The 22,505-nt window shown below is 37.9% G+C and overlaps 4 protein-coding genes across 12 annotated transcripts; 3 read left to right on the plus strand and 1 right to left on the minus strand.

Annotated features, from left to right (window-relative positions):
- Window positions 1-1,573: 1,573 nt before the first annotated feature.
- Window positions 1,574-2,582, minus strand: LOC140758334 (protein CURLY FLAG LEAF 1-like). Of its 2 annotated transcripts, none has more exons than XM_073094450.1 (2): window positions 2,372-2,582; window positions 1,574-2,172 (listed from the first exon to the last, which is right to left on the minus strand). In XM_073094450.1, the coding sequence occupies exons 1-2, from the start codon at window positions 2,549-2,551 to the stop codon at window positions 1,876-1,878; spliced, it is 477 nt and encodes a 158-aa protein (XP_072950551.1). In that variant the 5' UTR covers window positions 2,552-2,582; the 3' UTR covers window positions 1,574-1,875. The 2 variants fall into 2 exon arrangements, with proteins under 2 accessions (XP_072950551.1, XP_072950550.1); XM_073094449.1 differs by having other exon boundaries at window positions 1,574-2,175.
- A 930-nt stretch (window positions 2,583-3,512) lies between these two features.
- On the plus strand, window positions 3,513-5,277 carry LOC140778209 (GSH-induced LITAF domain protein). The gene is made up of 3 exons (XM_073122816.1): window positions 3,513-3,826; window positions 4,710-4,836; window positions 4,943-5,277. Exons 1-3 carry the CDS (start codon window positions 3,561-3,563, stop codon window positions 5,024-5,026), a joined length of 477 nt encoding a protein of 158 aa, XP_072978917.1. The 5' UTR covers window positions 3,513-3,560; the 3' UTR covers window positions 5,027-5,277.
- A 5,840-nt stretch (window positions 5,278-11,117) lies between these two features.
- On the plus strand, window positions 11,118-13,056 carry LOC140780110 (uncharacterized). Its single transcript, XM_073125450.1, has one exon. It carries the CDS (start codon window positions 11,205-11,207, stop codon window positions 12,834-12,836), a length of 1,632 nt encoding a protein of 543 aa, XP_072981551.1. The 5' UTR covers window positions 11,118-11,204; the 3' UTR covers window positions 12,837-13,056.
- Window positions 13,057-14,230: 1,174 nt separating this feature from the next.
- On the plus strand, window positions 14,231-22,291 carry LOC140780111 (uncharacterized). 8 transcript variants are annotated; one of them, XM_073125456.1, is made up of 13 exons: window positions 14,231-14,351; window positions 14,726-14,887; window positions 17,455-17,706; window positions 17,785-17,868; window positions 17,947-18,002; window positions 18,095-18,230; window positions 18,843-18,939; window positions 19,082-19,148; window positions 20,361-20,459; window positions 20,789-20,878; window positions 20,965-21,119; window positions 21,211-21,312; window positions 21,771-22,289. In XM_073125456.1, the coding sequence occupies exons 3-13, from the start codon at window positions 17,493-17,495 to the stop codon at window positions 21,937-21,939; spliced, it is 1,269 nt and encodes a 422-aa protein (XP_072981557.1). In that variant the 5' UTR covers window positions 14,231-14,351; window positions 14,726-14,887; window positions 17,455-17,492; the 3' UTR covers window positions 21,940-22,289. The 8 variants fall into 8 exon arrangements, with proteins under 8 accessions (XP_072981557.1, XP_072981555.1, XP_072981559.1 ...); XM_073125458.1 differs by lacking the exons at window positions 14,231-14,351; window positions 14,726-14,887 and adding exons at window positions 16,076-16,589; window positions 16,697-16,866 and having other exon boundaries at window positions 21,211-21,285; window positions 21,771-22,291; XM_073125451.1 differs by lacking the exons at window positions 14,231-14,351; window positions 14,726-14,887 and adding exons at window positions 16,086-16,589; window positions 16,697-16,866 and having other exon boundaries at window positions 21,771-22,288.
- The last annotated feature ends 214 nt before the right edge of the window (window positions 22,292-22,505 follow it).

A 22,505-nucleotide genomic window follows, 5' to 3' on the forward strand; every position in this document is an offset into this window, starting at 1 on the left:
ATTTTATTACAATATGTGAAATATTTTTTAAATACCAAAATTATATATGTCTTCTTCAGAGGAGGGTTCGAGAGGAGAAAAATAGTGATGATGGTATATTAGTATTTTGGTCGATATTAGTTAGTAAAAATAACTTCAGAGTATTAAGTGAGAATTATAGAAAAAAAAATGAGGGATCGGATTACAAAATCTTAAAGACGAAGTGTGAATCGTCAAATAGTTAAAATGTAATGTGTAATTTATAAAATACTCCAAATTTATTTACCTTACTAGGTCATATTATTTTAAAAAAATCGCTTACTAATTTGATTTAATATAAATAATTATCTACGTGAGTAATTTATCTAAATTACTCATGACTTCTTTAGAGAAGAGGCAGAGAGGAGGGAAAAATAATGGTGAGGGTATTTTAATAGTTTAGTCAATATTAGTTAGTAAAAATAACTCAGAGTGTTAAGTAAAAATTAAAGAGAAAAATGAGGAGTCGGATTATAAAATCGTTAAAAACTAGATGTGAATTACAAAATAGGTAAAATATAATATATGATTTATAAAATACCCTAAATTTATTTACCTTACTGGGTCATATTATTTAAAAAAAAAATTGCTTACTAATTTGATTTAATGTAAATAATTATCTACGTGAGCGATTTTTGGTACTCATGCAACCTACGAAAGCTAAATTATCGTACGATTTCAGTGATTTATTAGACGTACAAAAAATTGTTCATGTATATACGTGGTTGGCATTCATGATTCATGTGGGCTAGGAGTCAATCTACTGGGATAAATAAGGCAGTAACTCTTTTATCTAAGCATAATTAATATTCATTCGACAAGCTGGTCTACAAGTCTAGGTTTAGCATAAACTATAACCTTTGTCCTACCTATACTAACAACTCTTTGCTTACTATATATTTTTCAATCACTCATCTGAAAGAAAAAGAAAGTGTCATCCACCATCATCTTAAAGCAACTCTCATTGTAAGCAGGAAGAGAGCATCTTAGAAGTCTGTGAGTCTTTTCTGGATAGGAGAAGAAGCTGATGGGTGTCTAGAAAAGCTGAAGCTACCTTTGTTTTGCTGCTCCTCTTCCTGCTCCCCTATATCACAAGCCCTGGCCTTTGCCCTAATCCTGGACCAACCCATTACTCTCTCTCTCTCTCTCTCTCTCTCTCTCTCTCTCTCTCTCTACTCTCTCTCTTCCTCTGCATAGATTCCTTTCTGGCAAACCGAGGAAAGGTTCCTTTGTCTGACGCTGTGAACTCTCTTGCCCACCACTTTATTCCCTTCCTAGTTTACTAGATAAAAACAACACCCATTGCATCTTAGCCCCTTGGCAATGCTGCTGCTGCTGCTCTCTTATTATTTACTATCCAACATCCCCCTCCCTTTGCTCTGGTGGCAATGAATAAAGAAAGGTTTTATCCTTGTATTTTTTTGTTCCTATGTCATCTAATCTTCTTGGGTTCCTACCAAATGACCAAAAGTTCATAAGTTAAAACAATTAAATGAAGAGTTTTTAGAGAATTGTTATTGAGCAAACTGGTGAAAAGTATGAAGGGATGGGAAGAGTAATTTTCTAATTGATACTAGTAAAAGATCTCCTAACAGTACTATATACACACAGTTGCTTCGTTTACAATCTTCTGAACAACAATGTCTTGGTACTTAGAAAAACAAGGCAGTACAATAAACGCACAGAGAGAAAGAAGAAATCGAATCAGGATAAGACAGAGATATTAACCGTGAGATAAAGCTATCTTTGTTATAAGAGCAAGGCAAGAATTTGCGAAAGGGTTGCTAGAAAAGAAGGATTTTTACTCCATTTCCCGAGCAAGAACACAAGACCCAGATCGATTTACGCCTCTAATGGTTAGATGCAACCACTACGACCAAGGTGGAGAAGTCCGCCGCCGCACTTGGGGCAAGCCTCGTCGTGCTTGGGCACCATGAAGTACATGAAGCAGGACTTGCATCCGGCCAACACGAGCACGTGAGCGGCGGCTGCGTCGCCGCCGCCGATGAACTCGGAGGTGGAGGAGGTGTAGGAAATGGTGGACGAGTCGTCGTTGTCGTCGTCGTCGTCCTCCTCCTCCTCGCCATTGCTTGAGGTGAAGTCATCGTCTTCGTCATCGTCGTCCCAGTCGATGTCGTAATACATTGTTCCTCTCTGCTATAGAAATAGGGGAGAAAACTAAAAAAAGATTCGAACTTTGATGCGAGGAATGAATAAGAATGCAATAAGAAGAGAATCTATTGGTCACTAAAGTAGAAATCGAAGAGAGAGATTGGAGACTTAGGCAAGCTACATTTATGATCAATGATTGGAAAAATATCGTAATAAAGGAGGGCTTTTTTCTTTCTGTCACCTGCATGCGGAGGCATTGCTCCCACACCTCCGAGTTCAACTCCACAGCGAGCTCGCCGTTCTCGTCGCTGGATTCGAGGAATGGCGGCGGCGGAGGCGGCGGTGGCGATGAGGCTATGGATGTTGCCAAGGAGCAGTTCTGGAGAGAAGCGGTGATCATCTCGATGTTGGAAGCTGTCATGGATGAAGACAAAGCCTATAAAGGAGGAAAGAAAATAAACAAGAGGATGTTGTTATATCAGAGTGAGAGTTAGGAAGGGTATTTTGGTAGATATAATTTTAATAGAAAAATACTAAATTACCTTTTTATCCTTTAAAAAAAATGCCCCTTTTATCATATTACACAAGATATGATATAACTTATTAATTTTTTATATAACAACTTAAGCTTTTTAATCAATTACTTATCTATTATTTATTTTTATTTTGCATAAATTCCTTTTTTGAGTTTAGAAGGAGTTCAAACTTTTTTAAATTTAACACCAGACTCTGGTAAAGTCTGTGAAATTGGATCAGAAGAACTTAGGACAGAACTACGGAAGACGTTCTACCATGATTAGCAGCCCAATCTACGCATTCTTAATGATATTTTTTAATGTTCTCAGTGAAAGGACTTAGGAGGAGATTTTGAGTACCTTTGCTTCAATCCAAGTGATTGAGTAGCAAGACATAAGAAAGAAAGGGCTAGAGGAGGAGTGGATGTGGAGATCTCACTTTGGAGTCTAGGGAGTTGAAAGGGGGTTGTTACTAATTTGGGGATTGGAGAAGCTTGACTTGCAAAAGAGTTATTCTTTTATTACCTCATTGGTGTTGATGCATCTTTAAGTAAGAAAGAAAACCTTTTATGCCATGTATTAAAAACAGTAGAAATATTTTACTAGAGTTTAGAGTTTAGAATTTTATTACTTTTATTTGCAATGTGTTTGCTTATATGCTAAAGTAGACCTTTGTTTGCAAGTAATATATAAGTTCTGGTTCGTTTTTGCTAATTTGGAACTAGATCCGGGTCGGCATGCCCAATAGCCCAAGACCCGTTAACCCGATTCCGTCGGTCCAATAGGCCGCCCACTACCTGGTCTCCTTCGACCGACGACTTGGACCCGTTACGCGCCTATTTTAATAGACCTCTCATGCTTGCTTCGAGAATTAGACATTTGACGACGAGGAACGACTCGATCTCGAGATCAGCGATGGCGACGAAGGGAATGGGAGGAGAAGAGCCAGCCGTGGGAGTGCCCTACGCCTACCCCGGGGCCGGGAACTACAACGGCCACATGGCGGCGCCGGCGCCGGCTGCGTTCTACGTCCGCGAGAATCCTTACCAAGCTGGGGAGATACCGCCCAACGCGGTGTTCGGCGATCCCAAGGGGATCCCTTTGCACCAGACGATGTACCGCGACACGCCGGCGCCGTTCCAGTGCGTGTATTGTGGGTCATCGGGCCTCTCGAGCGTCAGGTCGTGATTCCGCTCGCTCTCTCTCCTTAACCTCCCGGTTATGGATTAAAGTTGATTTCTTTTGCTTCTTGACGCTAGGGTTTTGGTTTTCTATTTCTTCTGGTTGGATTTTATTTCGGTTTTGTTTGATTGCGTTGGTCGGTCGAAGGAATTGGGGGTTTCTTGAGGAAATATATGGCTTCTGGAGTTATGGAGTTTTGGATGAAAAAAAAGGCTTGATTTTGAAGGACCTATCTTTCTAATTTACCATTTCGGAAATAAAATTAGAGATGTCCGATTAGATGAGCATATTAGATGACAAAGTTAACTGAGATTACCGTTTTTAGTGATTCTTTGAAGTCTACTGTTGTAAGTTTATCTATGCAAAGAGTCTTAATGTAAGCTTCTTTTGGATTTTGGATTTTTTCCTCTTCTTTTCCGCATTACAGTAATAGTACATATCACTTTATACTATAATCGCATTGAATAATCAGCGATGTAGATTATTTTTCATCCAGTTGCCATTTAGATTGCTGTAGATTCTCCTTGACCTTCTTCTGCATTTGTGACTAGATCAAGATGATTACCATGGTAATGTGATGATCCTTTAAACATGAAGAGCTGCAGATTGCCAATGATTAGGCTTTAACAAGTGATTCTATCTGGAATTGCCGGCATACCATATCAAACACCTCATTTAAGATAAACTTTTAAGTTGTGAACATTCATTATCTTTTGGAGCTTGCACAGGTTTTCATGATGTGTTCTGTAATTTCATTGCTTTATTCTTCATTCAACTGGCATACTGAAGATTACAAATCACGAGTGCTGCATATCTGGCTATTATCAGTAACATTTTACATCAGTTTATCTGTATTACTGACATTCTCTTTAATTTGTATAGATCAAAGCCAAGTCTGGCAGCCGTTGTGGCGTGCATGATGCCATTTATGTTGGGAGTTTGCTTCCTTTGCCCTTCCATGGACTGCCTCTGGCATAAGTACCACTACTGTCCTAGCTGCGGAGAGAAGGTTACCTTTCTTTTTCTTGACTTGATTTTCTCCTTACTCCTTCGTCATTTGCAGTGCCGCGTGCTTAACATTTAGCTTTTGCAATTCCTTTATGTGAACCTCGCAGGTTGCTGAGTTCAAGAAATCAGATCCGTGCCTCGTGATGGATCCGCCCAGTTGGAATCAGGAGAGTTTTGCCGTGCCTGCATAGTTCATATTTATCATGCTGTTCTTCATCTTGCTTCCAACTTTTCTACTATTTGGATTGCCCTGTGTGAGACTGTAAATAAGGTTGTTACAGATGAATTGACTACAATATTACTATGGAATAAGAATGTGATACTCTCAACTGTGATTGCTCATTCCTTATGTATACTGTTGCAGATCTGTCAACAGTTTGATCTGAATATAACTACTACATAATGTTTGTGGAGTTTTTACTACCTTCACTTTCTTTTGGTATTTTCCTTTTGCCATGCTAACATTTGTATGTGTTTTTCCTCTCATAAATCTCCACTGAGATCACGGTACTTATAATCTCTGATGATTACTGAATTGGGATGATAAAAGTATCAATCCTCATTAGTTTGTGGAGATTTGTAGATACATCTCAATTTATCAGTGTAAACCGTATGATTACACTAAATGATATATGAATAGATGTTGTATGTCAATGCTATGTTATTGTTTTGCATCTTCAATCATGAAGTTTACAGCTAAAGTGGTTTTTGAAGCAACTTCTTTGATATCTCATCTGCATTTTGGAATCTCCAATTCTTCATCTCTGTCTAAGTCTTGAGCTTGGTTTATAGATGTGTTGGACTCCAACCAATTTGTGCCTCTACTCTACTTTATCTTCAACTATATGAAAACAAGAGATGGAAACTCAAGTACTTTGAAACTATGACTAATTGATTGCTACAATTAGATAGGTTCAAAGCCTTTTGTGGTTGGGTGGGTAGAAAGGATCGGTCATGTCCAATAGAGACCATATAGGATAACAGTTATTAAGGAGATTAGAAGAAGTGATATTTTAGCATAAGGTGATCTAAAATGGAGAAGTCCATACTGTCCATTTACTGTCTTGGGAGGAAGTAAGATGATGGCAAATAATTTAACAAAGAGGGAGACCAAAGAACACAACTAATCATTACAATGTTTATCTAATTAGAAGAAAAAGAATTAAGTTATAACTAATACACTATGGTTAAGTTATAACTAATACACTATAGTTAATATCTGACTATAGATTTTTGTCAAAAAAAAACTAATGTTTGAATTAGATTAAAAGGATGTGAACGATATCAGTAGCTAATTGTAGTCACATAGTGTTTAATAGTAACTAGTATGAATTTTAAGTGGAGATAGTAGTTTTAACATTGAAATAATTGATATATATTAATTTTTTGTTAACCAACTGCAAGTTATATCTGATATATAATTTTATAGATATGACTCCTAAGTTTATGATCAAATGCTGCAAGCATGAAAAATCAAACAAGCAATAAGTTACAGGTGAAACACTACTGGATGCATAAACAATCTCCATGCCTGAACAGCAGAAACCATGCATATATAGGTCTAGAAATTTAAATCAAAACAAATCATTGTTAAATGACAAGATTAGTCTGTCTGTCTAAAATTGTTGACAAATGACAAATGTGATGCTTTCAGATGGCTAATCCTCAAAAATGTAGAAGAGATGCAGGCCTAGCATGAAGAAGAAGAGCCACCCAGATTAGCCAAGGAGACTGCCTATGAACCAAGTAACAATCTCGACCGCCATGGCTTCGATCACCACCGAGATTTTTAGGATATAGGCAAGTCATCCTTGGCTATCAGAGAGATGCTCTTATTCTCATGTAAGACCTCATCTCCTTCAATTAAGGCCTTCTTCTCTGATGATGAAAGTACTGGCCTTGCTTGCTTCTGTATTTATAGCAGAGTGGAGGAAGGTACAGACTCAGCTCACCACATACATTGCATCAACACAAAATTGTCTTACGCATGACATTCTCTAAGGTCTGTGAGTGGCCTTTCTCTCAATATTTTCACACACAATATATTCTCTTGTGATCTTATGGGACCAGTGGTAGTGCCATAAGGGGAGAGAGAGAGAGTTATCTTTCAGAATACCTTATTGATTACACTTCATCAGATAGCTAATAAGTTCTTTTATAGTTTCTTTCAATGATAAAAGTCTTTCCATATTGATATTAGGTCAATAAACCTTATCTCTCTCTATTTCACTTGCTTTTCCTTCTACTTTAGGTAGTAGGATTTGTGGAATGCTTAAAAAGAGGAGATTCTCATAATACTGTAGAAAATATTCTAAGTATCATTTTGATGTTCGAATGAAGCCTTATGTGAAGAATTTCTAGTATGACTTCTTTCTCATGCTTTATGTAGATGTTATTCCAATTGAAAACAAAAAATTGAGTCAATTCAGCCGCAACTTGATAGAAGTTTTATTTGTTCCCTTCTTATTGGGGTTGACATATGTTAAGGATCCACAATGCTTAAATTTTTCAGGTAATGGCAATGCAAGTAGGGGGATTATGCAAAGCTTCTTCAATCAAAAAGGTTAATGAGATTGTTATCAATTTACATATCCTTTTGTTTTCTTGTTTGGATTGCCCTAATTGTCAATGTTCAGTAAAGAAGAATAAGCATTAGAATCTCTTCAGAATTGGTTTACGTGTCTCGATAAGGCGGCGAGGAATCTTGGAAGGTTGGACATTGACATTCATATCATCTTTTCTGCCTTTCTGCCATTTGATTTCTGTAGCTTTTGGCAGAGGAGTTTTGAGCATCACATCTTTAGGTGTAATATAAGCAGAAGCAGCATAAATGGAGATGGCTCATATGCAGTACTTGATTCAAGCTTAATAAGATTGAGTTTGACTCACAACCAAATGGGTGAAGGAAGCGGAAGCAAGACCTTCACCCCTAAATATCTCTTATGGGAATAGTGAAAGAGAACACAATGCAAAGCTTGAAAATACTCCAATAAGGATGTTAATGGTGTTAGAAAAGCCCTAAGCAAGTTCTAATCACGGATTAACACCCTAATATATGCAAGCACCAACAAAGACAACAATGGAGACAATAGAGAGAGAGAGAGAGAGACAAGATTTACGTGGTTCGGCGATGTGTCTACGTCCACGGGCGGAGCAATCTTCTTTACTATGCAAATCCCTCACTTACAAAGAGTTTAGCAACTCTAATCACTCTCAATACAATGGTGGCTCAACCCTCATTAATGTTCTTCCAACTACCAATCCTAAAAAACCCACTTTAGTATTTATAGTCAGGTTCATATTTGGGGATTTTCAGTGTCGCATTCGAACGCCCTCGGGGCGCGTTCAAACGCACCCAATGTTAATACAGCAAAACTCAAGGGGCATTCGAACGCGGGAGGGGGCCGTTCGAACGCCTGCAGAAACAGCTGCTCTCGGGTTGGCTCGCGTTCGAACGCGGCTGGGGTCGTTTGAACGCCTGCAGAAAGTCTGCTCTCGGGTTGGCTCGCGTTCAAACGCGGCTAGGGCCGTTCGAACGCCTGCTTCACAGACTGCTCTCTGTCTGAGTCCGCGTTCGAACGCGCGGCACAGAAATGCTGATATAATGCTGAATATTGCTGAAAACTGAATTTGAGCCAATTTTTAACAATTGGAACTTGAGTTTTCCATGATACAAATAGATTCATACCCATGTCCTGTTTCATGCTTTATCCTTGTTCTCCTCATCCAATTAATCATTTGTTTAGCTAAACTCTTACCACGAGTGTTGGCTATTGTATTCATATATCTATTTGAATCTTTTCAAGCCTAATTGCCTACAATTAAAGATCAAAAGCATATAATTTTTAAGTGCAACTAGAAGATCAAGTAGATACTACATGGTCATCCTAGAAGTTGTTGTCTTGCAACCTATTCAATGGATTCAAAGCCACTGCTAAAATTTCTTACAAAGTTTAAAGGATAATTACAGCTAAACTCCTGAACTCTTGTCCACTTTCATATAAACCACTTTTATTTATTTTTCTTGACACCATTTTAATTATATAAAACTTCTAAAATGCTTCTTTCCTTACTTATTCATAGGATTTTTAACTTTTAAAGAAAAGTTAAAGATTAGATGATCATACGACGTTTTCTTTAACACAACGAGCTATATTTCAGAAGGTCTAAGTGTAATTAATACAAAGCTTAAATATAAAGTTTATAGTCTTTGAAACTATATATATATAATACTGATGGGGGTGGGATAAATATATTCTTCATTCTGAATGCCTTGCTGAAATAAATATATGCTGTCAGCTGAATGTTCCTCAAAACTCCTTTTAGATGTACAGATCTGGCAATGATCTCTTTCAGCTGAATCCAAAGCCACATATAGTGATCCATGAGCTGTTCATGTGGGTCTACACCATTAATCTACTTCTTCTTCTCTTCTCTCTCTCTCTCTCTCTTTTTCTGGGAGTCATGAGAGGCATGCAAAAAGGCAACCCCTCAATTAATGAACCCAAATCCATAATCCACATGTGACAACATGCACAATGTTTGTATAAAAAAATGGTTATACCTATAACTTTTAAAGAACACAATCAAGCAAACATCTGTCCTTAGAGTAGTAATATATATATATATATATATAATCATCTATAGAGAGCATCAAAAAGGTTGTATTAATGATTCCTCCATCTCCATGATCAGTAAAATAATAGCAAAGATTCCTCCTCTTGTTCTTCTTCTTCATGGTGATTTGGCTTTGGTTTTGTCATATTAGCTGACTGATCAATTATGCTGGCAAACTTTTGGTCATGTAGATTTTATGATTTAAAAGATATCAAATGAGCATTTTTACTCTCAATTCTTTTCTCTAGATGATGGTAGAATGCTAAATGATCATTTATAAAGTTTTACATATAGTTGAGGGAGGTCAAAGTTCATAAAAGATTAATGAGAGAGTTTATGTTGTAAAAAATGAGCAATAATTTAGAAGAGTTTAGGTATAACTATCATTTTTTTTGTTGATATTCTAATGTCACAGGCTAATTTAATTATTGGACAAGAGCCACCTCTCATAATAAAAAATATATTTTCTGCTAGATAACATTAGATATGAGATGAGAAAATGAGGAAGAAGAATGATATAAGACTACACTTGCATAAGATTCAAGCAAGAACAATTTGAAGATTTCCATGACTTAAAACAAAGAAGGTTTGAAATTAATTGACATAAAATCATGTTCATCAATTAAAGTAAACTAAAAAAAATATATTACCTTATTTTAGGAGCCAATAATATCCTGCAAATTAACCTAATCATTGTAGGAATTCCATTAGAAGATAACCAAAATAAAAATCTGAGCCCACTTGAGTTGATAAGATCACATTGCAACTTGTGGAGGGATTCAACTTGGCCAACTCCTCCACTTAGGTTTGAGCCAATAACTTCCATACAGATGAAGTGTCCTTTTCTTCTCTTAAGATTAGTATGTGAAATAGACAAGTTAGTTAAATGGTTGCTTTCAATTAATCAAATCATAAATGTATAAAAATATATTACCAAAAGGAACAATAATTCATGAAACTTTTCATAATAATAATAATATTATTAAATGCATTACAAAATTAGTTTGAAAATTGGAAGTTCACAAAAACATTATGGAATAAAAATATTATATAAATTTCAGTCACAATTTGAAAAATATAATATATTTTTTTTGCAATTGGGTTATTGATCCAATATGGGTCATTAATACTTGTCCTTGATGGTCTTTGCTTATGCGTAAAGAAGCTGCAGTTGACCATGCAAAATTTGATGATTACCCTAAACCTAATTGCTAAGAATTTTAATCACCCATTCCAAGTCAACAACTAATAATTAAACTACTTTCAAATGAATATATATATATATATAGTTGTATTAATAAAAAAAGAGAAAAATATAATATTACCTTTAAAATTAGTTTTTAGAAAAAATAAAGGTAAAAAAGAAAAAAAGAATTTGGTGTAATTATTACTGTAATTATTTTATTATTATTTTACAGAATAATTTTAGAGTATACTAATTATTTAATATTCTTTAAAGTGTTAATAAATAAATAAATAAATAAACAAAGGTCTACGTGAGGATCGGCTCAAAGAGTTTAGGATGAAATTAACCATAGTAGGCTAGTAGGTAGTAGTGTGGGACCTAGGCATTACTTATCGAGTCCTTTTTTTGGGTCTACTTTCTAGGTCAACGTAAAAGATGGAAATCTTTTCCCTCTTTTAATAAAGTCGCAGTTCCCTCCTCTCCAGTCTACTCTCTCGCGTTCCACTTCCTTTCCTTCTCCAGTTTCCCCGCCACTTCCCTTTTCCAGCTTTACCCCTCTCCCCGCCATGAAATTACCCGACTGCCCCGTTGCCGACGAGGACGAGGAACTCCTCCTCCGCTGCCGCGGCTTCCTCTCCCTCCTTTCCTCCTCCGCGTCCTCTGTCGTAGCCTTTCGGGGGCGGTGGTCAGCAATCGCCGCCACCGCCGGACGCCTCTCCGCCTCCCTCGACGACCTCTCCGGACTCGCTGGAACCACACCCCTCGCTGCCGACCTCCTCCGATCGCTCTCCCAGACCCTGGACCTGACCCTCGCCCTTGCCAACGCCTGCCTCTCCGCCGACCCCCCGGCCGGGAAGCTCCGGACGCAGAGCGACCTCGCCGCAGCTTCCGCCGCTCTCGACCAGCTCGCTGCCGATGCCGACCTTCTCATCCGCTCCGGCGCGCCGGCCGCGGCGGCGGGGGGCCTCGTGATCGGTCTTCAGGTCGGAAGCTCGGCGTCGCGGATCGCGGCGTTGGATGCTCTGATCGCGTTCGTCGCCGAGGACGACAGGAACGCGGCGATCGCCGCCGAGGAGGGAGCTGTGCGCGCCATCGTCCGCCTCCTAGACTCCGCCTCCGGCGGCGGAGTCCGGGAGAAGGCGTCGGTGGCGCTCGCGAGGTTTTCATGCGTACCGAACTGCCGCGATGCCCTCGCGGCCGAGGGCGCCGCAATCCTCGGCCATCTCGCTCGAGTTCTCGAGTCCGACGGCGGCACCGCTAGGGAGAAGGCGTGCGCCGCCCTCCAGACCATAACCTTAGCTCGTGACGCTGCCATCGTGATTGGATCCCGAGGTGGGATCGCTGCGCTCCTGGAGATCTGCCGCGGCGGGAGCCCCTCCGCCCAGGCCGCCGCAGCCGGGGTCCTCAAGAACCTCGCTGCCTTCCAAGAACTCCGGCAGAGCTTTATCGACGAGGACGGTATCCCAGTGCTCATCGGCGTTTTGGCCTCCGGGACGGCACTCGCGCAGGAGAACGCCATCGGTTGTCTCTGCAGTCTGGCGAGTGGAGAGGATGAGCAGGGTTTGATAAAGATCACAATTTTCAAAGAAGGTGCTTTGGATTACCTCAAGAATTACTTAGAGAATGGTCGAGGAGAGGACCGGAATCTTGAGCCAGCGATCGGATTGTTGAGAAATTTGGCATCTTTTAGGTACATCGCGGAGATCATTGTATCTGCGAGCTTCCTTCCACATATAATTGCAGCATTTGGGAGCAACAAATCCAGCCTCAGAACTGAGGCAGCGAAGGCAATTACTGAACTAGTTGTCGTAGGGAAGGCGAGGAAGGAGATTGGAGAAACTATAGTTCCACTAGTTCGTATGTTGGAAGCCAGGACACCTGAGGAGAAGGAGTCGGCAGTGAAGGCTCTAGCCTCTCTGGTGTCATTCTCATTCTACCGTAAGATATTCCATAAGGATGAGAAGGGAATTGTGAATGTGGTTCAACTTCTCGATCCTTTGGTTCGGAATGTGAACAAGAAGTATCCCATTTCAGTATTGCTATCTCTTTCACAGTCGAGGAGGTGTCGGAAACAAATGGTGGCAGTCGGAGCTTGTGGATTCTTACAAGGGCTTCTTGTTGCAGAGGTGGAGGGGGCAAAGCGGCTTCTAGAGAGCTTGGGTAGGGGAAAGATACTGGGAGTGTTTCCTAGGGCATGAGAACTGACGGTTTCGAGTCCAATGGTTTCCTCTTGATCTGTATGTACGATAACCGCAATCTCTATTCTCACTTGCTTTGTTCCTTTCGTTCATCTGTAGATGTGTTAGTGAGCTGGTTGGTGTTGTACATGTTGTGGATTCTTGTTTCTTAGCAGGCCTGTTAGTTCATGTGTAGAGAGAAAAGGAAGAAGCTGCAAATGTGATATTTTTCTTCTATTGACACGATAAACAGATAGCTAATTTATCTGCAATGTTTCCAATATTAATGGTTATATGTTTTGATCTGTCTTCTGGTGGTTTCCTTCTCTTATTATCAAAATTGCACCAAGTCCTTTTGATGGACCTAGGCTGCTGCAACTTGGGTTTTCTTCATCATAATGAAATTATGATATAGCTGTGAAAGCTAATGAGTAAATGATCATTTGGATTACTTCCTCCTTCAGATAATCTTTTCGGTCGGAGATTTTTAGTTATTCATTTGACAATCATCTGCTGTTCCACTTATATGTATCCTGCCATGCTCTATAAATCTACTGGAAGCTTGATCTAATTTTCTCCTGTCATATTATCATGTAAGGGTGTCAGCTATATGTGTATTTATTTCCCCTGAGACAGTTTAGCTCAGATGCACATTATTATATTCTTGTCTCATTGTTGACGGAGTATTTGGATTTGTGCATATCTTTGGCCTTACTATAAATTTAACCTAAAATCCATTCAGGGGAACCATTTGCATCACATGCTAGCGATGCCTAGTTCTTCTTTAGGCTAATCTTGTTTCAGACCCTTCTTTTTCTTATTGTTGAGGGTTAAGAACAAGTGAAACCTTTGACTTTCTCTCTAATAGTTTATTAGCAACAGGTAGGTGAAGAGCAGTATCCTGCTCCTTGAATACCTTTACTGCTTTACATGAATACGATTGCTTAACCTTTTGATCTTCTCCTTATGTGCCATTTGGAGATTCTCTAAGAGCCTCGTATCATTGTAGGTCTTATCAATGTTTAATAATGTCGTAAATATTAATTTTATGACAGCTGCAGACTAAGATTCCAATTCTTTAGCCTTGATCTTCAGGTCATGTTTCACAGCTACTCAGGATATTAAGCTCATTTCAGCCTCGCTATGTAACATAACAAGGAAGCCTGTTGAAGACTTGAAACTTTGTTAGCATTAAACCAACACATGAGTGTATTTACAGATGCACTGGAAAAGAACTGTAACTCTAGTAGCAATTATGTATGTAGCTGTCAAAGTGACACTAGTCACACTATTATTCTGGTGTTGACCATTGTTGTTCGCAGGTTTCGGTTTCAAATCCAGTGCAGGTTTTGCCATCTCTAGTTCTCAACTGTCAAAGGGGTAAAAAGGTGTTTTGGAGATTGTTGGGCTGGGTGGGGTGGGGGGGGAACATGGCCTTAAACAACGACTTGGACAATATAAGCAATGAGAAATGCGATTGATTGAACCTTGCCACCTACTTGAGTAGTTATACATCACAGATTTGTTGTAAGAAAGGTGAGTAACTGATTGATGGAACCTTGGCAACTAATATCTGTTCCAATATCTGTTCTTTTGCTGCATATAATGCCCATGAGTAATTATCTGTCACATATCATTGTGATTAAAATTGTCTTATGACTTGGATGCATATACAGTATCTGCTTGCAAAAAATGCTGTTTATATTGCATACAGCAAATGTCGGATACATTGGTTTGATATTTTGCCTGTCATATTTCCATTTGATATCTGGCTAAAGTTGTAGCTCCAATCTACATGCTGATTAATGAGTATAATCTCTGGCAGTATAAATCTGATTTTGTCAAAGATTAAAGAGTAATGCTCTGCAGTTTGTTTTAGCTTTCACTGCTAAGTGTTTGTCATCTTGTAGGAGATGAACTGAGGATTTCATTTGTCTCTGTGAAGACTTAACTGTTCTCTTTTTGGAGGAACCGTTTGTTGCGGTTTCTATATGGTGTACAAACCATGCAAGTGGATAAATTTCAAGTTCATTTGGTTCCTTTCTCTATGCATCACTACTGACCCTTTTGAGGTATGTACTAATGAATTATTTTCAGGATTGCCAACTTCTTTATAATTCTCCTTAATATGTTTTCCACTCACAAGGTCTCACATTCAGAGTAGTTCTTCTTATATATTCTGTTAGCATGGTCCACTCAAATTCAGAGTTCCAGTGGAAGCATGAAGTCGATACAGAATCAAAACATTATTAAATGCTAGCATATCCATATCCCCCACCCACTTTATTTCCAGCTAGACTGAGTATGAAGCTTATCTCCACATTTATTTGTCAATAGATTTGGATATCAATCATACACATGCTTTTTCTATTAGAACATATATATGCTGGACCTACTAGTTTCCCCTCCACGAGGGTTTCTCCCTACTGTTGGCCAGCCTCAGCAGAGGCTTCTCCTCTTGCTTTACTTCTGATCTAATCTCTCTCTCTTCTTCCTCTTCTGTCCCTCCTCCCTCTTCTCTACTGTGAGCACCCCCCTCTCTTCTTTCTCCTTCCTCTCCTTACCACCCGCACAGCCCACTCGCCCTTCATCTCGTCGTCGCTAGCATTGTCACTGCTACCGTCTCTCTCCTCCGTTCTATGTTGACTTACCACCATACGTCGTCTAACAGCCAATGTCTCTACCTCTCTTCTTGTTCCTATTGCCATTGATCAAATTACTAGACTGTTTATTTTCTTAGTTCGGATATTTTATAGCGTTTGTCGTGATTATCATATTCATATTTGTTACTGTCTGTTGTGTTGTTTATATAAGTTTGCTAGCAGATTGCTAACTCACTAACTCTTGTTGGCTGAGATGGATGCTTATTTTTAGGATCGCTGTTCTTGCTTCTCCGATTAATTATAACATGAATGTTTATATTGTTATATACTCGATACCAATATTTTATTATTGCTTTGTTTGTATTTTAGAAATTTGTTATATAATTATTGTCCTTTCTCTCAAATTTTTTTTTTCTTGGGTATCAAGTTGTAAAATTTGCGTGTTTAATTTTTTATATAGCTCTCCAGTTTGGTTATATCCATGTGGCAAATATTAATTTTAATATAAAAAATTAAAAAATATATTATTGTTTTACGATGAAAAAACTAATTAAAAGTTTGACAGCTCTAATGGAATATCATCTTCACAATTAATTAATTTTGGATGGAAAAAATTAATGGGTGCACTTTTCTAATGGAATATTTGTTCTAAAACGAGATAATATAAAGGATAAAATAATTTAAAATTTGATGGCTAAAGTTCACTTTTATTTTTTGAACGAAAAAAAATAAAGGCTAAATAACTTAAATAAAAGTTTAGAAATATACTTTAAATTTTATAAATATCCTAAAAGAAGTGGTTTCTTGCAAATAAACCTTCAATTAACACATAAAGCAGGGTGTTAAATGAAAAAATAAAAAAATAAAACTCTCCACCACGAGCTTCTCGCTGTTCTAAGTCATGCATGTACTATTAAAAATAAAAAAAGAATTCATGCGAGTAGTAATATCTTTCTCGACTCCACTTGGATGCTAAACAAATTAAACCTCGACTCTCTTTAATTAAGAGACTACCACTCTCATGCATTTAATTGCAAGATTGGAGAGGATCAAGATAAGAATAATGGAGGAAATCGGAGGTAATTTAGCAGAGGAAGAAGATGAGAACTCTTCTGGTTCTGTTTCACTGCTGCTGTAGGAGGAATAGTTTCAGAAGAACGTGAAATCTATGGTATAAATATATAATCTAAGAATCTTAATTTTTTTTGCAATGAAGTTAAGATGTAGGGGATTATTTGCAAAAGAAAGTTAAAAATCTATTGTTTGATTTGGTGGAAGCGTACGAGTTTAGTGTCTTTGTTTACTACAGACTGGCTGCTGTTCCTCCGCCATCGCCATGTGAGCTCTTCTCGGGAACCGCGAAGATCTCCATGGCGCGCGGGCGAGAGAGATCTCCTTCTTCTCCCTACTCCGAACCTTCTCCATCCCTTCCCTTCTGTCCATTTCTCGTAAGTCTCTCTTACCCCTCCTTCGTCTCTGTTGAGTTGATCCGCTTCTTGATTGAATTCGACAAATCTGCAGCTGTAGAGATCGGATTTTGTCAATTGTTTCGTGGTGATTATGCCCATTTCTCTGTTGGGTATTCTTGGATATCGAATTTTGTTGCGTTGTTCTGGTCTCAGGGTTTCGTATGGTTGAACTTGGGACTAAAAACCCGATCTTTCTGCGGATTTCTTGCGTTTCCACCTCTTTCTCTCTAATTCTTTCTCTTTCTTGGGATATTGCTAAAATGATGTTTTATTACTGTTATTTGGTCCCCTTGGTTCGTTGGGCATGCAATACTTTACGATCTCAATCGATTAGTTTCTTTTAATATCATGCTACTATAGAATGTAGATGTGTATCCTGTTTTACTTATGTTTTCTTTTCCTCTAATTATCTTAGAGTTTATAATTTCTGCAGTTAAATTTCAAGCTCATCAATTTCAAGATTAATTTTATATCCACCTACTGCTCTCTCTCCCCCTCTCTATTGAGCTATTATATATTGTTGTACTATCTGATATATTTGATTTCTTGCTTCTTTGATGATACTAGGATGTTTGGCAAGGGAATTTGCTGGATCATTGGGAAGAATGGGATGCACTTCATCCAACCCGAAGAGATACATCGCAGGAAGGAGGAGGAAGAAGCAGAGTATCATCCATGAGGTTGCAGTTTTTGTGCCGGCTCTCCGGGTTCCGGTGGCTGTGGATTTCATTCGTCCTCTCAGGGGACTGATATCTCGAGATGTAATAGACAAGCTCTGTGTGCTTCGCAGTCGGGTCGTGTCATTGGCTGAGGAAAAATGTATGTGTTGCTGTATGTGATAATATCCTGTATTTTTGCTAGAGTTTGCATTTATTCTTCAATTTGTTTGTTCACTAGGCCTTGTAGCTTTACCTACTGTTTTGGTGCTTCAGCAAGCCCTTGAAGAGTACTTGCCTGTTCTTCTTGGCTTGACCAAAAAAGGTTTGAATTTTCACATAACGGGTTCTGTTTCACTGATTACTGATATGTAGTCTTCTGATTGAAATTGTTTGTACTTAGAGAACCATCTTGAGGCATTGGTAGAATTTAAATGGAAAAGCTTAGATGATGATAAAGTAAGAATCTAATCTTATCACTGTAGTGCTAGGATTATTCTTTATATAACTTTTTATTGATATTATCTGAAAATAATGAGCTTTAAATGCAGCAATCATGTTTTGCAAGCGTTTGGTATGAAGTTCTGTCGGTTGTTCACATGATGGCAATGCTTTTATTGTTGGAGGCCAACTTAATGCTTGTTCCAAAGGACTGTCAAGAGACCTGTGACAGGAAGGTATCAGAAGGTTAGTTTCACTCTTATTCTCCAAGTACTTGACTTTCTTTCTTCTTGTGATGATGGATTTTCTGGTATGATAAGAAATACTTGATAAGTAATTTAAATTATACTGGCAAGCTAACTAAGATTGAGTTAATTCAAGTTGAAATCCTTGCTCAATGCATGATTCTTCTTACCTGCGTAGCTTAAATTTACTTGCATTATCTCTGTGCCATGCAAAATAGAGGAAGAATTTTCTTATGATTGATGGCTAAATAGGTGATTATTCATTAAAATGAGTGTACTAATACTTTCTACTTTTCAAGTTCACAATTTATACATTCTTATTTCGTTTCTTACTATTTCTGGGATAGAGTACCTACTGATTAGAACTTTAGAGAACACAGGACATTTATGTTATAATTATTTCTAGGCTTTTTAGGATTCCTTTTGAAATATGTTCTACTAACTTCCGTAACATTTTTTTCCTAGTGACAAGCTGAAAATTATTTCTTTTGCACTCAATTTATGCCATAAGCCAATACGTTCCTCCATTTTGCTTTAAATACTCAAATTTTCACCTATATCCTTACAGTCGTCTGAATATTATACCTACTGATCATCTTGTTTCTGTCAGCAGATTCCAAGAAGGATGTCATTGATTTGTTGCTAAAGGCAGCAGGATGCTTAGATTATTGTGTTAATCATATAATCATCCATGTACCTCTGCAGATTAGGTATGTTGACAACCTTACAGAATAATTATATTGATGATTGATTTATCAAGCCAATTGTATGGGTATTTTGCTTCTGAATTATTGTATTAATTCTACTTCTAGATGTGAATATTAGTGCTCTAATTAACTTTCTAATTTCTAGGAAGAATTTTCCAAGAAACTTGCAAGAGGACATGCTGGAGGCCATTTCCATTCAAGCATTGGGTCAGGTGGTTGTTGAAAAATGCTTGAATACTAATTAAATCTTTCAAGCTAATGGAGTATATGGTTGTTGAGAAATGCAACATCCTGGTATTAGAATACTTTATCTATTTAAGTATTTATCTGGAAGAGATTGGATGAAAATTAGGTTAGTCATTTCTGAGTGGAAGCAGTTCTCCATTTTCTCTCTTTCTATTGCCCTCTATTAATTCCTGCTCTCCGATTTTCAAAAAATTGTACTGTCAGACATAGATATATCAATATGTGAAAGACTTTGGGCCATTGACTTTCTTGATTTGTCTTTCTAGTATGTAATGATCTATTTATTAACACCTACTTGAACCCTAAATATCCAATTTCAGAAAGTACTCGGCTAGATAGTAAACTATCAGAGACCAAGCATGAAACATGAAAATTTGGTATTACGCTAAGAAGAAACTTGTCATACTTGTTCTAAGAGACCAAGTATGAAACCTGGAAATTGTATGGATACAAACCTTATTATTTGTGGTTTGATAGTTCTTTAGGATGGAGATATATGGGGATGCAGATCAACATGCCATAGTGATACAGATTTGGCTTTACGAGTTGTATTTCATCTGTCCACCTTTGTCTTGAAAACTAGACATGTTCACCTAATTATTATTGTTTGTCTTGATTGGAGAGACCATTTCCATGGTACAATATTCTCTTAGTTAAAACTCAAGGGTACCAGACTTGATGGTCTAATGGAAAAGGAAAACTATGACTAGTCTCAACAGACTCATGTTCTGCTACATTACTAGTTGTATCTGGTAGCGCGCTAAAGTCTAAGAATGCAACTTGCTTGGTATATTTTCTTGTCCTATGGAGATTCCTCATTTTTGACTTTTATACGGCATCCTTCAGGTTGCCGCATAACAATAGAAAATGATCTCTTTTCCTGTCTGTAATAATAGTAACAATAGCTTCACTTTCGGCTTAATAATAGCTGGTAGAATGAACTGATGGACTTCTTAAATGAGTTGCTCAATAATAAGCCCAATGCTTAAAATTTATGAGGTGCTTCATTTCGTTTCTATATATATTAGTTATCATGTTCTTCAGTTGTCACTTATCTGAATAAGATTCTATTTAAACTATCACATTCTACATTGCAAGAACAACTTCTCTTAACTTACATAAGTTTCCTTAGCATCCATATCACATGTGAACTGTTCTCTCAATTGGAAACTTCACAGGGCATAGAAATGCAACTTGCTTTGGCTCTTGAATGTGAAAAGGCCACTTTGTCTGTAAAAAGGAGGTTGGCATGTGAGGAGGTCAGCTATTTCTCTCAGGTTAGTTACCTAGATGCAAAGTACAGTGATATGCATGCCACTGGACTTTTCTGAATTTTCAAACTTCTTCACTAGTAATGAAGTATTAGCTAATGAAAACGAAGGACACGACACTTATTTATGCTGTTTGAAAATATAGTGGCCTTGTTGTAGCTTAAAACAAAGCCTTGATTTGATTTATCTTGTTTAGTGATCATAAATTACTGTCTAGTGAAATTTTTTTAAATAGGCATGTGGAGAGCAAACTTAACGTATAAATTGTGAGTCATCAGCAAACTTTCATGATTTTGTGGTTATTGCTTATTTACTATATCCATTCTCTTGATCAGGCTCACTACTGCTTGTCAGGATGTGATACTAGTGATTCTTATGGAAAGAAGCTCCTCTTGTTCATAAAATGGAAGTACCTAGAGGCTAAGGTGAAGCAATTTCTACCGCATCCTGGACCACTTTTCTATTCTTCTATTATACTCAGACTGATCTAACCATCACATTATGTCATCAGGCTGCAGCATTTTACTATCATGGTCTTGTTCTTGACAAGGGTAGTGAACCAATCAACCATGTTAGTGCAGTTTGCTGCTTTTGTGCAGCTGATGAGCTCCTTATCGATAGCAAGAGAGCTTGCTTAAGTTTTTGCTTAGCAGTTCCTGTTACCAGGTTAGAGTTGCGAATAGTAGTAGTGTTATTATGTGAAGTTATTAACTTTACAATGTCATCCTTTTTGTTTTCTGATAGATCTCCCTGACAGGGTCCCTCCTTCATGGGGTGTCATGAAGAATTTGCAAAAGAAAGTTCCTGAAATGGCATGCAAGAAGTCACAGATGTATGGGTATCTTTTTGAACAAGATAGGTACCTCTTTAAGCTCAAGTTCCATTCTCTGTGCTTTTACGCCTTGGGTGACGCAGATGCTATTGTCCTATAGGACTATGCTAGAATTTGCTTTCAATTCAATTTTTTCTTCAAATTGGAACTTCATATTGTCTTAACAAGTGGCTCATATTGCAATAATGTAACTTCTTGGCGTTAGGGCAACAGAAATCTAGGCTGCCCTTTAATAGGGTTTCTTGCTAGATATGCCGCTAACCAAATTGGAAGAGCCAAAAAGATCATTCCGATACGTTGTCTAATGTGTCATGCTGGAGTTTTATTTTAGTTTCTTTTTCTTGTCACCTAGTAGTAAGTACAATAATATACCAAAAGTTTCCATATGATTTGTTCTGTTCAAATGTGCACTCACTTGGACAACCAAACAAGTTTGAACAATTCTTGCTGATGAACAAAACCATTCAATTACCTACTTGGTGTAGGTCTCTCCAGTCCTTGCCTGATCTCCCAGAGTTTCCTCTCTCACTGAGCCCAGAAATTTTCGAGTTGCCGCCTATCGATGCATCATGGGATAGTGAGGATTGCCAGCCTCAGATCCAAAGCCTCAAGGAGCATCTCAAAGATGAAGAAGATGAGATAGGGATCCAATAAAGCTTCGCTCCGCAAACCTCATGTTTACTGCAGTCATGACATACTCCTACATAAGCCGAAGTACTATTAATGGAAAAGGTTTGCCGAATCCAGGATTTGAACATATTCATGCTCTGATGAAATCATTTGATGTATTACTAGAGGGATGAAATCGGATTATCTTAATGTTTGTATAACGAAAACATAATTAGTAGCCTGTTTCTATGGGGGATTTGTTTAAAGTGCAAAACCAAATGCTATAAACTCTCATACCTGTGAATGAGGTATTCATTGAAGCTTGTGGGTAGAATTAGCATTCACTTATCCAATGAAAAGTTGTTCATGAACTTTTTGATTCTAGCTCATTAAATTCTGTTGGAAATGCTTAGTTTTAGCTCCTTAATTCAATCCAAACTCATCCATTAAAACTAAACAAGTGAACTCAGATATCATATCCATGGGATTAAGCTGGATTTTAAGAACCTAGAATCACAGAATCACTAAACTGTAGGGTGTTATATGAAAAATTCTCACAAATTAATTTTGGATTTGGGTAGCCACAGAAATGTGTAGTTGTTTTGAGTCTT

The sequence above is a fragment of the Typha angustifolia genome, chromosome 3 (assembly GCF_048772165.1).
Source record: "Typha angustifolia cultivar Huaian chromosome 3, ASM4877216v1, whole genome shotgun sequence".
Classification (NCBI taxonomy): domain Eukaryota; kingdom Viridiplantae; phylum Streptophyta; class Magnoliopsida; order Poales; family Typhaceae; genus Typha; species Typha angustifolia.

Excerpts from the sequence above, each read along its gene's own strand:
- LOC140758334 (XM_073094449.1), bottom strand. The coding sequence starts at position 2,551 with ATGACAGCTTCCAACATCGAGATGATCACCGCTTCTCTCCAGAACTGC. Across the intron at positions 2,176-2,371 it reads AGCAATGCCTCCGCATGCAG|CAGAGAGGAACAATGTATTA; the intron begins GTGACAGAAAGA and ends CTATTTCTATAG.
- LOC140778209 (XM_073122816.1), top strand. The coding sequence starts at position 3,561 with ATGGCGACGAAGGGAATGGGAGGAGAAGAGCCAGCCGTGGGAGTGCCC. Across the intron at positions 3,827-4,709 it reads TCGGGCCTCTCGAGCGTCAG|ATCAAAGCCAAGTCTGGCAG; the intron begins GTCGTGATTCCG and ends TAATTTGTATAG. Across the intron at positions 4,837-4,942 it reads GTCCTAGCTGCGGAGAGAAG|GTTGCTGAGTTCAAGAAATC; the intron begins GTTACCTTTCTT and ends TGAACCTCGCAG.
- LOC140780110 (XM_073125450.1), top strand. The coding sequence starts at position 11,205 with ATGAAATTACCCGACTGCCCCGTTGCCGACGAGGACGAGGAACTCCTC.
- LOC140780111 (XM_073125456.1), top strand. The coding sequence starts at position 17,493 with ATGGGATGCACTTCATCCAACCCGAAGAGATACATCGCAGGAAGGAGG. Across the intron at positions 17,707-17,784 it reads GTCATTGGCTGAGGAAAAAT|GCCTTGTAGCTTTACCTACT; the intron begins GTATGTGTTGCT and ends TTTGTTCACTAG. Across the intron at positions 20,879-20,964 it reads GGAAGTACCTAGAGGCTAAG|GCTGCAGCATTTTACTATCA; the intron begins GTGAAGCAATTT and ends TTATGTCATCAG.